This window comes from Amphiura filiformis, chromosome 5 (genome assembly GCF_039555335.1).
Source record: "Amphiura filiformis chromosome 5, Afil_fr2py, whole genome shotgun sequence".
Classification (NCBI taxonomy): domain Eukaryota; kingdom Metazoa; phylum Echinodermata; class Ophiuroidea; order Amphilepidida; family Amphiuridae; genus Amphiura; species Amphiura filiformis.
The window spans coordinates 26,453,403-26,469,926 of record NC_092632.1 but is presented as its reverse complement, the minus strand read 5'-3'; the positions used below and the strand labels follow the sequence as shown (position 1 = coordinate 26,469,926).

General features: G+C 36.3%; 1 protein-coding gene across 2 annotated transcripts in view; it reads right to left on the bottom strand.

Annotated features, from left to right (window-relative positions):
• Positions 1-16,245, bottom strand: part of LOC140152882 (gamma-tubulin complex component 4-like) — a 46,680-nt gene extending 30,435 nt beyond the window's left edge. For both annotated transcript variants that reach the window (XM_072175409.1, XM_072175408.1), the window contains exons 1-11: positions 16,091-16,245; positions 10,294-10,453; positions 9,528-9,637; positions 8,057-8,247; positions 7,607-7,799; positions 6,790-6,961; positions 5,150-5,283; positions 4,206-4,362; positions 2,489-2,605; positions 1,389-1,506; positions 652-829 (exon numbers count right to left, since the gene is read on the bottom strand). In XM_072175409.1, coding sequence (XP_072031510.1) covers positions 652-829; positions 1,389-1,506; positions 2,489-2,605; positions 4,206-4,362; positions 5,150-5,283; positions 6,790-6,961; positions 7,607-7,799; positions 8,057-8,247; positions 9,528-9,637; positions 10,294-10,453; positions 16,091-16,168 — 1,608 coding nt within the window. In that variant the 5' untranslated portion in view covers positions 16,169-16,245. The remainder of the gene's footprint in view (positions 1-651; positions 830-1,388; positions 1,507-2,488; positions 2,606-4,205; positions 4,363-5,149; positions 5,284-6,789; positions 6,962-7,606; positions 7,800-8,056; positions 8,248-9,527; positions 9,638-10,293; positions 10,454-16,090) is intronic.
• Positions 16,246-16,524: the final 279 nt, after the last annotated feature.

Below are 16,524 nucleotides of genomic sequence, written 5' to 3'. Positions count from 1 at the left end.
ATCAGATATGTACATGTCATGCAGTGCCACAGTTTAGCATGTAAATATAGGCAGGTTTTTCCATTACTCACATGCTAGACTTAACCCTAACAGTACCCAGTACTACAAAATACTACTCTATAAAGCGCCAGCAACACCAAGCAATCCACATATTGCGACTGTATAATCAGGATGAAATCACATAGCATGAAACCATTGGCCGGACAAAGGCCACACGCGTGGCTTGCTATTGACAGCCAGCTGCGCCGCACCCAAGGGGGTAGAAAGCTCAAAACAGAGCTAAAAAGCATTTAGGCTGGTTGGTTTAAAGGGGCACTTATTGATCCATAGCTTCATCCCCCGATTTACTCCAAAAAAGTTGAGATTTTTATACCATCAGAAAACTAGGACTGCACCATGTTTGTGTACATAACCTTTTTTGCAAATTGAGTTGTTTAACTAATTGACAAAGATGTCCAGTATGTATTTTCAGGCTGCTGACAGCCCAAAATAAAAACACAGTGGCCTATGAGGCACAAGCAATGTCTAGATCAACTGAAATTTTGTAAGTAAGCTTCTTTGGAGGATATTGATCCATACCATAAAAAGAGGGAGCTATAATTTAATTTCAAAATATTTGCTTGAATCCTATATAAATACACCATCACCCACCTGCATATAATACTGTAGATTATCAATCAGGAATGCCATATGTGATCTTAGCAGCCATTTCTGTCCATCTGATTGGCTGACTTCTTCATGTTTACATTGCATCTGCATTGCCCAGCACTGTTGTAACTCTAACTGCACTCTCTTAACATGGAGTAAGAATTGGAACAAGGTATTGTATCTAAATGGATAGGAACGCCAAACAAAAACAATGTGAGGTCACATGTATCTGGTAACACTATACAAATGGAATTGCATTTTGGACAAGTACCAACCAAACCAAGTACATATTGTCGGTCACTGGGGAAAGGGCAACTTGCCTGTCAATTACTGAAACCGGTAGACTTTATAAATGGCTTTTACATTCACCAGCTCTTGCATAATTAATCAAAAGCTCAATTTCACTTACGACCTAATGCAACTTGTGTGACAACTTTTGTCCTGAAGAAGTCACAGCAATGATTCAAATCAGTATCAATCAGTATGTTAAGTGTTGTGGATTTTGGAAAATTAATTCTGATCCTCTTAAAACATTCACAATCAACTGGACAAAATGTGCAGAAATTTTCTTCAAATTTTAAAATGTGATTCTTGAAAAACAAGCAGGATAAAAGTAAAACTACAATGCACACACAAATGACAGCCTATGTACAATATAATTTACTTAACATTACTTGTGTAATAAATTCACAATTATATCAAAAACTATGAATTCCTGATCTATTTGTACACAAACTTACTTTTCTAAGCCTGATAGCTTGAAGAGTATATGCAATGGCCAGTGAACATTGTAGGTCATACCTAAACAACTCCAACCTGTTTCACTAGAGACTTTCCCTTGTGATTTTGGTTCACTTTCTAAAAGCAACAAGAGTACAGATAGAAACAGAGAAAGGAAACAAAACATACAATATCAATACTTAAATTAGGGAGTGTCCATCAAACCATTAATAAAATAGAAACATAAATAGGTTGTAAATGAATTAGGACGCAAGGTAATTTCTAAGGCTGGCATTTTCGGGCGGGTAAACGGGTACCCGCCCGAGATTACATTACCCGGGCAGGAAATACCATGTATGACATGAATACAAATTATCAATTTTCATATTAAAAATACAAAACATCTTGAATTTTTTTTTTTTTTTCCAGGTCAACCATGAATGATCCTAGCATTTTTTTTTTGTGCAATTTGGTGCCCGGTTACCCGCCTGAAAAATGCGCCGGGTACCCGGTACAAAATTACCCGAAAATGCCAGGCCTAGTAATTTCACAAGCTCTTACACATGGTAGCACTGTATAAAGTGCAAGACAAACATATCACAACTAAAATAGATGGGGGCATTTAAACAACAATGCACAAAGTTCTTGCATAAATTCTTTTCAATGGTTTAAGTTTGATTTGATTTGATTTTATTTTAAGGGCTACCTTGGTTTGGTATGAAAAAGATCTGAATATTTGTTAAGATTTGGGATATGATTTGGTTTAGTTTAAGAGTTGGGTGGAAATGATATGGTGGAACTAAAGGGTTCACAATTTCTATGTTCCCCCTATGACTTTTAAAAATCAACTGAAATGTTATTTTATGAAAGTTCAGATGTCAGATGTTGTTGCATTCAGTCACAACGACTCATTATGTATGAAAAGATGCCGTTTTGAAAGGTGCACTTTGGTCAGTTAAATGCAACAATGTAAATTTGATAATTTCATCAACAACTTTGTGATCAATTTCAAAATTCTTATGGGGAACTTAGAATTTTGTATTTGCTAATGCAACATGAAAAAGATTTGGCTAGAAGAGAACAGAACTTTTGTTCAAACTACTGATTTAACCTGGCTTACTTTTAGTTGGTCCTTTGAAGGGAAACTTTGTCTTAATGATGAGATTAAACTGTGACAACGTTGCATCATCTTCTATGAGAACCCTGTGTGCAGCCTGTTGAAAGCCAACATTTACATCTATAAAAGAAAAAATCCATTAAAAAAATATTATCAAAACATTGTATCCAGGCTATGAGTTTTGAGGAGTGCGATCACACTCCTCAGCACTCCTTAAATAATCATAAGGGATCACATTTCAGCATAATCACACTCCTCATTCACAAAATAGCACTCCTCGCAAGTTTGAGGAGTGCTATTTATCACACTCCTCAATTTTTTTAAACTCAAAGCCTGGTATGATACTGTATCCAATCATGCTTTTTTTTAATAACTCATTCTTAAGATTATAAAGCTTAAGGGATCTAGAATGAGCGTTTATTGCGTTTCGACAGTATTTTTCGAGGGACATGAGAGCACCTCAGACCTATCGAATTGCATTCTGAATACAAAGCATGTCTTTCTGATATCAAATAATTTTCATTTTTTGAAAATAACAATATAATACAAATTTTATGACAAATTATAAAAATTTAATATTTTCCAAATTTTTGATATATAACAGTCCTCGAAGTAAATTATATAAATCTAATGATATATTCTTAAAGTGTATGTAGCTGGGAGGAAAAGCCGACGGTCAATTGAAAATTTTGACCTTTCATATTGAAGATATGGATTTTTTCCCCAAAAGACCTTTTTTTTTTTTGGTGTTTTGGGAAAAAAATCCATATCTCCAATCTGAAAGGTCAAAATTTTCAATTGATCGTCGTTTTTCATCCCACCTACATACACTTTAAGTATAAATCATCAGATTTGTAAAGTTTACTTGAGTACTGTTAAATATCAAAAATATCAATTTTTAATCATTTGCCATAAAATGTGTATTAAATTGCAATTTCAAAAATCAAAATTATTTGATATCAGAAGGACATTCTTCGTATTCAGAATGCAATTGATATGTCTGATGTGCTCTAATGTCCCAAAATAAATACTGTCCAAACGTTCATACCCCAGCCCTTAAAGCAAGAAATTTGAAATTCTCCTTGTGATTGAACCTCATTAAATACCCATGTGGTACAACAGACACAGGGTGCTATAAATTCATAGTGTTGTAATCTTCTATCCTACAAAACAAACAGATGGTCAAGTTTGTAAGCTACTTGACAATGTGTACAAATTACATTCCTGTAACTGGATTTTGTATACAGCTTGCAACAAATATGGGATTGAAAGGGGCAGAAAGTAAAATCAAAAGTAAATGCTCATCATAATTTGGGTTTTACTTTGGCCAGAAAAATGACCCTAACACTACTTGTCCTGACAAAACCATAGAGCACAAGGCAACTGCTAACACCGAGACTAATGTGCAATCATCTGAGTCTTGATACACACACACAAAGTCTAGCTCGGTCAGGGTCACACTGGTGGCTTGCTTTCCCCAGATTTTACCTCCATAGCCGGGGATTCCTTGGATCTTCTCTTCATGTTCTCAAGGGAGTTCAAAACAGAGTATGGCTCAAACCTTTAACAATGTCTCTAGATTCAAAATCATATCAAGGGTACCACTGAAGACATGTTTTCAGTGGCACCCATGATTTTGAGTCCAGTATCACAGGCGTTTGTTCACAAGATTAAAATGTTTTCAAACCCACTTTTCAAAACAATATTATTATTGGCTTACCATGTTCTGTATGTTTCATCGGTGGTGTATTTAACAAGCTCTGTGATTGGTCAATAAATGCTAGGAACAGTTCTCCTCTGCCCAGTAGGAAATAATCTTTGAGAGTGCTTAATTGTCCAATAAGATCTGCCTCTTCTACTACTAGTCGCCATAAATGCTGTGGGATAAAAAATATAACCTGAAAATAATATTGCCTTCCCAAGGTTAACAATTAACAATTTATTACTCTGTGTCTGTTGGATACAAGTTTTAAGACACTTCATTCAATAAAACTTGTTTATTTTGTGCAGGAAATAAATGTCTGTAAACAGGGTCTTAGCTAGAAATTGAGGGTTGCCCGTCATTTGAATAAAATTGCCTGTTCTAATTTGACCTTTAAAACATTTACCAGACGTCTAATAGCCCATTAGGGGTTCAAAGAGTTCAAATATGTGCAGATATGGCCTCGTTCTACAAATTGGGTCTACTAAAAAGGTCAATTAGCTTCTCAAAACATACAATTTGTAATATAGCATCTGTCAAAGGCATTAATTTTGTCTGTCACAGGAGCAAACTGGCCGTCTAAAATGACGGCCAGATGGGTGGCTAGCTAAGACCCTATCTGTAAAGGCCCAAGAGTTTTAGGTTAGTTGGAGAGTTCAGCACAAAAAATATTTTGGCCCCATCTAAGATTTAAGCATTCAACCTCAACTATCAATATTATACACAGTATACAGTTGCCATGCATGTTTGAATGGCTTGAACCAATAATTAATAGTTTTATTGTTTAAGTATTGCTCATGCCTACTAATGCTTACCCAAACAAGATACAATTTCAATGTACCCCATCAATCTCTTGATAACCTATGTCAATTCAGGTAAAACTCGAGAGGTACCAAAAGATTGTACAGTAAGTGATATCACTTTCAATTCCCACTTATCCAAATGTCCCTGTCTTGACCTACCTCTGACACACATGTTCTAATTTCATCCACAGCATCCTCAAACCTTTGCACTGAAAAGATGGGCTCCAACTGTAGCTGATGAAGTCTACTGGCAAACTTGGCTTCATTTTCACCTAATACAGAATCTGTATGCACTGTGTAAAACAATATAATACATAGATCAAAATCAACCAGGTAAAATACTGTAATATAACAGTCAAAGTTGGATTTGCCTTTTTTTTAAATTCACAAAAATGGTCATCACTCAACCTAAAATTTAGAAATTGTCACAGGAGTGAATTTCTCCTCTGGTTTAATAGGCTACTAACCAAAGATTATGAATCGGCAAAAAAAAGTAAAATTTGTGCGTCAATTTCGGAATGCAAGCAATAAAATACACACGTAGCGCCCTCTCGTTGTGGCGGGACGGAATTGTTAAATTTGATGTTACTACATATTTAAAAAATATAGGTTTTTTTTGTTTATGGTATTATAATGGTCTTCTGTATAGTAAATTTCAGCACTAAAAAAAATTTCAGTGGACTTTGCAAAAATAAAGAAATGAATTAAAATATGTGTAAAATTCCGTCCCGCCACATTTTGCGGTGATTTTTTACGTTCGGAAGGGACGAAAAAAAAATTTTTAGTCAAAACTTTCCAAAATATCAACTATTATGGTAATAAACATTCCTGAGTACAAAAAAATTGAATTCATCAACTTTGCTAGACTCAGAGCCATTTTAACTTACACTATTTCAGGCCTTTTGTGGTGGGATGCCAGCAATAATTCTATTTTCAGGGTCTATGGTGTAAAACATGGCCCGCCACATTTTGAGATGATCTTTTTAAGTTCAGGAAGGGATGAAAAATTTCTTTCTCAGTCAATATTTTGCTATAATTTTTCATTAGAAGTGAAAGAAAAGACAATTTTGTCAGTTTTAAAGTGAATCAATTGCTTTTTTTCTTGATTTTGACATAGTGGACAAAATTCTGTCCCGCCACATTCCGTCCTGCCACATTGACATGATTTAAAAAAAATTGATGAACGTACTATAAAGAGGGGGGTAAATTTTATAATTCCTTCCATAACAAAAGAAGGATAGTTGAAGTTAATACCAATGTTAGAAACAAATGTTTTATTCCAGTACTTTTGATAAAAATTCAACAAATGTACTGTGTTCACAAATACATGAAGTTTATCATTCCGTCCCGCCACATCAATGAATTTGTGTTACCGTGGCAACATGTTGATTCTTTGGACTATTTTTCTTGTGTGTGAATGTAGTCTGTAACTTACTTGTTTATATTAAGAACATGAAGAATCCGTAAAATAAACAGTCACAGAGCTACAATTTAAAAGGCCTATCAAAATTCCGTCCCGCCACAAACGGGAATTTTGGCTCTGGCCCTGCAACACTTCCATCTGTTCCAAGGGGGATAAAGGACACATTTTTTGTGATGTTTTGTGATGTGTCATTTTCTTTGTATTTTTGCCTTTACCTCAATTTCAAATATGCCACCTTTTGCCCTCATGGACTAGACCGTGTAATAATTATTTGTACACTATTTTCTTGCGAGGAAAAAAATATTTCAAAATATCTTTTCAACATTGCAAAGTAAGCAAACTGATTTATCCCCCTTAATATTTGGTGCATATTTACCAATGTATTTTGATGTGTTTTGTTTTTTATTCTCAAACATCTGCACTGATTCTCCCACAAAGACAATCTTCTCAGCAATTCTCAGTGGCATGTAGTTTGGTAGCATGGCAGTGCGGATGGCATAGTGGCTGTGGTGCTCCTTCTCTGGTAGTTTACCATCTTCTGTTAATTGCTAACAACAAGATCATCAATAATAACTTAAAATCACAAAGTATAGGCTAGATATTATCTTTAAAGGTGACCTCAACTCACACACAAGGAAAAGAACATAATCATTTATAACATTGTTTTACACACCACTGCGTCAAGCAGCATGACATATCAGCCGATCAAATGCCTTGGTTGTGTCTGTCAGTCTGCAATGTGCATGTGCCACGCCACTCAGTGACAAGACAGTATGAAACCACCATTATGGTTATATCATAATAACCAGTCAATGGCATTTGCTTCCTACTCTCTCAGGAAGCGACTAACCGATATATTGAGAGCATACAAGTTTCAGCATTGCCAGCAATTGAACTCAAAACAACTTGATCGCAAGTTACTCTGTAAGTTTATAGCTATGACTGAATCACTGATACATTGTAGCTTTTACATAATCAGTATCAGTGTTTGATCCAGCAATTTGTCTTTCGATCACTGTGACAGCTAGTAGCATACTATATTTTTTAATTATATTTATTTTGCAGATCTGTAAAATGGATCCGAGTTACAAATCAGTCAATATTTTTGCACCATAGATGCACAGAATGTCTAGTTTCTAATGAATAATTTTAATTCAAACTTTCGGACTCGACAGAGTATTCACTTCTCTTACCATAACTTCCTTCATCTGTCTACCGGTGACACCTCCGATACCAAGATCATCGTCATCATCATCCTTCCTCTCCTCCGAAACTGGTCCTGTGGTTTGGTGAATGAAGAATTCACTATGTCTATCCAGGAGTATCCCGTGTAGTAACCATGTGGAGACTTGACGATACATTACACAATGACACACATACAGAATTCTGAATAAAAAGAATGTGTTGAACCAGAAGGGATAATTTTGAGTCTTTGAAAGAAAACATGAGTTTATTATGAATGAGAAAATGTGAAAACATCTTGCCGGTACCTTTCATTTTCTTTCGTGAATCAACTTAGGATGTATTTTGGTGAGCAACAACATAAACGACAAGATAATGAAGATATACTGATTGAAAACAGGTTTTGAAAAGAGAAAAGAATGGCAGATCACTTTGATTGAAAACAAATACAATTAACTTACTTTTGTAGAGCTTCTTTAACAATTGGTTGCCCACAAATGCAGAACTGGTGCAATAACTCAAGAATGTAACAGCCATGTGCCTTCAAATGTGTGATTTGCTCCAAAACATTGGATAATTCCGGGAATAACAACTGGTATGGTTCCAACACCTGCTGAACATGACCTACTGTCAAGTTAGGGTCAGTCAGAATCTGTAGGAGAGACAATTTATCATTCAATTTATTCAACTGATCTGATCAAGGTAAAGCATTCTAAGATATTGGACAGTTCAAGGAATAGTAACTGGTATGGTTCCAATGGGTCATAGGAAACACAATTATACGGAAAATACGGAAAAAAGCGCGTAAATTCGGGCTAAAAAGCCCAAAATGGGCTGAAAATAAAATAAATTGCGTAAATCTGGACTACAAAATTACAGAATTCTGTAAAAATACAGAAAACTTACATCCCTGTATATCATACTTTATTCAATTTATCTGATCCAGGAAATCTATATAGGCCAACATACCTTGCACACAAATTGCAATATTGCCAGTTTGCCAAATCACACTCCCAGCAGAAGTCACAAGATTGCGAGTTGTACATGCTTAGGCTGATATAAAGATTTCTTGATTTCGTTATACTCTTAAATCTTTTGTATTCACAAATGCCATGTATCATAAGATAGTATCATTGTACTGTAAGTTAACATACATACTTATATATTTCTCAATTGACTTTTTTATAAGCCATTGCCATTGCCAACATCTTTGTCTGTCTGCACTAGTCCTGTCAGTCTGTTGTTTTGCACCCCCTGTCCTTGTCTGTTGGCGTCTTTTTTTTTCTTCTTTTTTTTTTGTGCACTGAGGGCAATCACGTCTTTCGCGCTTTGCTCTTGTGATTGTCCTACCATCCTTTTCTCGATTTTTTGTTACTGATGGTGAAATAAACTTGAACTTGAACTCGGAGAGGAAATTCCCAGATGTTGGGAGATGTTATTAGGCTTCCAACCGCTCCTTGAATGTCGACCCTACCATGCTCTATGCAATCACATACTGCATTTTACTTTGAGAGCAAATTGAGAGCTGAGTAGAAAATATGTCACATAAAATGCTGCATCCACATTTTTATTATGGGAGCAAACTGATTTAGACATGTGTGCTGTTATATTCCCATATTTGACCTTCTACCACAAAATGAGCGTAAAGTTGGTAGTTTTGGGACATCCTGGCTGACTTGAGTTGACGTTCTTTGTTGCCATGCACCTGTACAAATCAGCAGTATATCCTTTGTGAATGGCCCATTGTGCCTTACAGAAATACTATTGAGTATTGGCTTGAACAGGTGCATATGAAACAAGGAACACCAACGCAGACTACGCAGTAGACAGGGCATCTCGTAACTACCAACTTGTGACTTTACGTTCATTTTGTGGTAGCAGGTCACATACATGTATGTACCGATTTTTAACGTGGTATGTATTCATTGTTACCTGTTGCTCCAACATAAGTAGTGTTTTCCTGTATGGATTCAGTACTTCATCAAGACCTGCACACAAAGCTCTCAAATACAAGCCATCCTTCAAGTTCCCTGAGGTGTCAACTGTATTGAAGAGAAATTATTGTTTTAACTTTAGACACTACTATATTTAGTGCTTGCAAAAATTAAAGCTACTTCAGGGATCCCACTTAAGTTATTAAATTTTTTAAATAATTAATATTAAAAAAAAAAACTGGGATCAAAGAGATATTCCATTTTCTCTATTTCCATGTACCGGTACTTAAAACGTGAAAGTTAATTCAACTTGTTTGATGATTATTATTACTGTTGTTGTTGGGGGTTTCACTTGCAAATGCATGCTCAAAAGTGCAATTTTAGTTTCATGCTTTTCTTGTCTGCCCGGAATGCCAACAAATTAAGGCACATGTATGAAAGGTGATAAGTTTAACATTGAAGACCTTGTTCTGCACGACTTTTGACAGGATCTGATAGCGATGACTTTTCTTCTCTTGTTTCAAATTTGTCAGCAAAACTGCTGCCAGGACACATACTGTACATTTCCATACACATTACCAAATGCCTGTTTCAACAAAGTATGTCATCCATGTACCCCTTTGAACATTTTAAAAGAACAATAAAAATTTAATAAGAACATATGTTTTGTTTCTCATGAATGCAATAAGAAGATTTTGATGACATTATTTTCTTGTTATCTATCCTTTCTTTATACATCTCCCAGGAAGATCCAACCAACATACCATTTAGTTGTTCCACATTCTGTTGATTAGTAAAGTTGCATGGTGATCCTTGATACCTCTTGACAAAGTCTTGCAACTTCTTATAATGGGTTGCTAATTTACAAAGACGATTTAACTGGACCTCTTCACTCTCATGTATAAATGGCAGATCAGGAACAACCTGAAGGGGTAAATGCATAAAAAAAGTACTAATTACATGTTCATTTAAAATTAACAACACAGAAAATTTTTTAGCTTGAATTTGATATGAACATAAGTTATGTTATACATGCATTGCATGCATGTTAAAATAAATTGTTAAGGGGGTACTACACCCCTACCCAATTTTGTGCCTATTTTTGCATTTTTCTCAAAAATTATAGCACATTGGTGACAAGTAAGACATGTATATTATAGGGGCAAGGACTACAACTACTGCACTGGAAATTTATTTCAGCACAGACAACAGTTGTGGAGTTACATGTACAGTCAAAAATGAGGGAAAACCAATATTTGATCAATAAATCAATACATTTTTGTAACTACTTGCCTTGAGTTGCTGAATTTTCAGTGCAGTAGTTGTAGTCCTTGCCCTATAATATACATATCTTACTTGTCACCTATGCTTATAATTTTGAGAAAATGCAAAAATAGGCAAAAAATTGGCCAGGGGTGTACATGTAGTACCCCCTTATGTTATCTGGACTGGATGAATGAAACCTTTAAAGATATCACCCACCTCCTGTTAAAATAGGTACGTACCCCACCTGTATACTATGCAGACAACCCACAAAGTAGCAAGTCCACGACATAATTGCAGATGATTGTCTCCATATACATACAGAGTTATTCAATCTCCCAGAGATACAGAAATTCTTCAGAAGTGTCATGTAGTAATGTGCGTGATTAATTGCAATGCGCTCAAACTAGTAGGCCTACAGCGGTGCGGCGGCGCTATGTCCGCAGAGATTTGCGTAAGCGCCATGATTGCGAATGTATTTTATTATTGGAATACACTTTTGAATGTGACGGCAAAGTACCAAACACGCCTCTTCAATAATGTCCGACCGTGATGTCGTAAAACTATGGAAATTCGGAAAGAGGAGAGAGAGGATGGAGAGAGGAATAAAGGACTCTAAGTCTAAGAATTATGGTAAAACTTCGCTTGATGGTGTGATAATTGTGTGATTTCATAGTTTTACTAAGAAGAGAAGCCGGCAAGCACGTGACATGGTGGCAGCGAACGTAACAAGAAGGATCTTACCTTGTAACTGGGCCGAAAAATGGCAAGGACTAAATTCTAACTTTTGCATCAAGGCTTAGTTTTGCGTCATGATTAAAAAGTTGCCAAACACTTTGGAGTCAAGGTTTAATGTATTGGAAGGAGGGCAGGGCTTCGATAAATGAGGGAAATTATGGGGTAAAAAACAAGGTCAAACCAACTTTTTAAAAACAAGTGAAAATTGCCATTTTTCTAGGGCGTTTTGTCTTTAAAAATAATTGTAAAATAATCGTAATTTAGCCAGAAACGTACCTTTATAAAGTTAGCATCACTTCCGTTACATAAAAAGATGATCAGATGAGTGAAAAGTTGCAGACAATTTGAGAAATATAGATAGGAATTTTCTCAGAAAAATACATTCTGTTTTTAATTTAAGAAATTTGCCATCTGAATAATAAATGCAGAATTGCGTCACGCAGTAAAAAGATGTCAAACACGCTTGAAAATGCCCCAACGTATGCGACAACTAGAGATGGTGTTTGTACGTGAAACGATAGCCCGAGGTACTCACACCTCCATCACTACGATTTCCACTGTCCTTCTCCGTACGAAGGTCTGAGACTCCTGAGCCTATCTGGTCCAGGGTACATGTACACATAAAATACCACTTTTTCTCATAAATACCACTTCCTACCATTCCTCACGTGAAGATGAGACTTAAACAAAACATATTTGGTGCATGTTCGTAAATTTTGAGCACATTTGAGGATGTAAAAGACCAGACTTGTGACTGTTATCGTCGCCGTGTTTTGAATTCTTCCTATAAATAGATGCCGTCAGTGTGACGTCATCACCGCGACGTGAGTTCACGGTGCCCCGTTTCTACGTACGTACGGCATTCATGGCCCTATGGTGAGGAAGGAACAACTAGGGCCATGATGTTTCGGGCTAGTGAAACGACAGATACAGAAAAATTAATGCTCATGCACTTGACGTACTACCAGTGCAATTAGACGTTCACTTTTCGTATCTCTTTCCTTGTTGGAAAGGTATAACGTTGAGGAGATAGTAGGTATGCTAGTAGGGTGGCCACAATGCTAGCTATTGTGTGTACCCCTGCCTACATACACAAATGTATGGTGGAAATGTAACAGATTCTGCAGCAGTTGGAAAACTTTTGGGCATTTTGAATTCCATATAATTTGTCTCCTAGTAACTTCTGTGCAAACCCGACTACCTAATTAGATAGAAAATATTCTGCTCGTAATGAAGTTGAATATAGCATTTTTATGCAGTCACGCATAAAAAAAAGTTACGCACAAAATAATTTTTTGTCATCAAATAAAACTATTTTCCCAAAGATGTACAATTATGCTATATTCAGTTTTACAATCTAGACCCTCAGAGCAAAATCCTGTGCAAAAATCAGACAATTTGGATGTGTAGTTTAGGAAATACAGGCCTTTGAAGGTCATAATTGGCACATAATAGCGCCCTCAACGGTGAAAATCACATATATTTACCTCAAAAGTCCTGGCAAAAAAGTTATTTTTGTGATTTCAGCCATTTTAAAAATGTTGTAAAGAAGCAAATATAGCAATTATGACCCTGGATTTTTAATATTTGCATTTAAATGAACATTAACAAAAACAATACATATCGTGCCTTCTTTGGCTTTATTCCCACAATTATCGCTCGGTGAATGCGAATTTATGACAAAATCAGGATTTTCCTAAAAATGGGGTATTAAAAATGGCAAATTTTGTGAATCTTTAAAAGGCTGTATCTTCATAGCGGATTGTCCGATTGAGTTGATTCAAAAGTTTTTAAATCATTTTGCAGCAGGAATAATCCTGACAGAAAAAGTAATTCCAGGGGTGGGTTTGAAATTTTCATGTGACCACCCTAATGCTAGGTGAATTCAAATTTGCCATCAAACTGCATCATTTTACATATCAAATTAAAGCCCTTGAGTAAAGAAAGCCAAAACTGAAAACATTTTTGTCATAGCACTTTCCGTAACAAAGTTACATCTTGTCAAAGATTGACTTTCATCAAAAAGATTCTGCTAGCAAAATTCCCCAAATGGCATTTAGGGGTGTTTCTAGATCTTAGTCTCATGGCGATAGCAACTTTTTTTAATGGAACTGCTATCAAAATCCCTCTAAAATTCCATGTGCGACTTGATTATCACCATAAAAAATCATGTATTTGGGTCAAGTGAAGTATAGAAAACATATTTATGTAGGTTTCCTTCACCAACCTGTTCTCGAAAAAAATTCAAATTTCTATGTAAATATGCATTGTGTTTGGGCCCCAGTCTTGGCGAATTTCGCTGACTAGTAAATGTGTTAACTAAGGTTTGCCTGGGATACCTAGTAAGGCTGGCATTTTCAGCGGGCTAGCGGGTACCACCAAGATTACATTACCGGGTAGGAAATACCCTCCCGGGTACCCAAAATTAAATAAAAAAAAAAAAAAAAAAAAAAAAAGTTTTTTATTTTTTCAGTTTTGTAGTGTCCCTGGACCTAGACCTAAATGCTAGGATCATTCATGGTTGACCTAAAAAAAAAAAAAAAAAAAGATGTTTTGTATTTTTAATATGAAAATTGATAATTTGTATTCATTAAAAATACAAAATATCTTGAATTTTTTTAATTTTTTTAGGTTAACCATGAATGATCCTAGCATTTAGGTCTAGGTTTTTAGGTCCAGGGACACTACAAAACCGAAAAAATAAAAACTTTTTAAATTTCAGTACCCGGTTACCCGCCGAAAAATGCACCGGTACCCGGGTACAAAATTACCCGAAAATGCCAGGCCTAATACCTAGAGATAGGAACATGTACCGAACATCCGGGACCTACCATGTTTGGCTGAGTATTAAACGGTACATGAACACGGTCTTTTGAGCCTACATGTATAAATTAGTCATTGTGTAAAGCTGTGTTTTATACCCATGGGTTACTCATCATCAGACTGAATCATTGTCGTTAACTGCACAAGTTATGTGCGCAATTCTAGAAAACATTTATTGACCGACAGAGGGTGTCAATATAGTTATATAGGCCTACGTGTCGCTTTTGAAAAACAGGGAATCATGCGCATGCTCAGCAGGCAAATACGACAGCGATTTAGTACACTGATCATGCGTGCGATTGAGTATAAATGCATCTTTAGAAATGACCGGCGTTTGTGTGTTCTCAAGACAGTGGGTTTTAATATCATCGACATCAGTCATCAACATTAAGGGCGAGATGGCTGAGTGGTTAAGGCGTTGCGCTGCCGGCCGGGAGATACGATCGACGAGGGTTCGAGCCTTGGGCTTGCCTTAGGTGAAAATTCTCTTCCCTCCCAAAAAGTTCCTAAATGGTCGGGAATCCTTCAATTCAGTTCAGTAATTAATTTCAGAATTTAATTGAAGAATTTCTTCTCGCCCCCATACACTGCTTAGCACGTGCAGATATAGGTAGTGTATGTGCTTCGTCCATGATTCGGAAGTCACATAAAGCTGTTGGTCCCGTGTTCAGGAGGATTCATCCCTGTGCACGTTAAAGTGTCAGAGCTATTCGAAAAGAGTAGGGGGATCATCCCGGTTCTGATATCTGCACTCAACCCTCTAGGTTCAAGAGGACAAGATGGGCGCGATACAACTGTACATAGGTTGTCTACCCATAAAATCCTGCACTTTCAGTTTCCCACGCGTTTGAACGGGAATTGGATTGCGTACTTTTTCGATGTCTAGTGAGCAAATTTCTTCAATATTTTGAAGAAATTTTCTATTCTATATTGTTTGGTAATAATGTCTTTTGCCAATAGTATGTTTAAAGTTGTAATTTTGTGTTTTTGATCGCAAAGATCGGATATTTTCGTTCGATTCAATTCTGAACCCTTCATAAGGGTGCCGATTTCGACAGAACTTTGACAATAATTTTGCCTTTTTGGACACTAAAGTGCATTCGATCCTTAATTTTGTTTCAACCGAGTCTTAAATTAGCAAGCACAATATGGTTGGTACCGTCATTGATGAAATGTTTAAGATTTTTTTTCAAGTTTCTAACCGGCGCAAATCGTTAAGTGTGTATTTCCCATTGGCATTGACATCCAAAATGGCGTAAGCCAGTCCTAATATATTATAATATACATAGCCTAGGATAGGTCATTGTACGGCGTATAGGACTGGCAAGCATGGCAAGCGAGTCTAATCAAGCATTGAAATGCTTTCATTTTTTGTACTGGATCGTTCAAGCATGCCCAACAAATTTTTCAATGTAAGTGCCTCTGGCCCTAGTGGAAGTAAAAACGGATACTATGGCAAGAGTTCTACAGGCATGAGACTGCACTTTCCTAAAAAAAACTGAAAAAACTGAAAATGCGCGTGAAATTGGGCAAAAAGTACCAAAAACAGGCTGAAATTAAATAAAGTTGCGGAAATTTTGACTATAAAAAAAACTGAATTCAGTTTTTAAACTGAAAATTCTCATGCCTGGTTCTAGGGCTAGCTAAGTGCACATGTGCAGTGCTGTGTAATGCATGTGCAGTGTTGCCGAATTCGGCAGGCTCGTGAAACATCACACAATTTCAACGCGATTTTACCTTGATTAAATTATCTGCATCTTCCCGAAATATACTTCCAGGATATCCATTGAGGGCTAACAGTAATTCATGAAGCATATTGAAGTCTTAAACGTTACAAAATACTGATTTTTTACTAATTTTCCGATATCGTCTGGTCACTGAACTTCCGAAGTTCCGATAACATCATAAAATGGCGGTGATCAACAAGCGACCAATGAAATCGCTCGATTTGGTTTACCATTACTCACGTGACCCTTGTTTTACAATGTTTGTAAACAAATCCACGTGGTTGGATGTCAGAGTGTCACTGTCGGGTAAATTTGTGTACAAGACACTTTTCCATATGGGGTATAAACTTCTTCCACGGTAAACCAAACAGCTTCCGTGGTAAACCTTATAGCGCCATCACTTGATGAAAGTACGTTATTAGTAGGCGTGAGTTAAAAGCTATC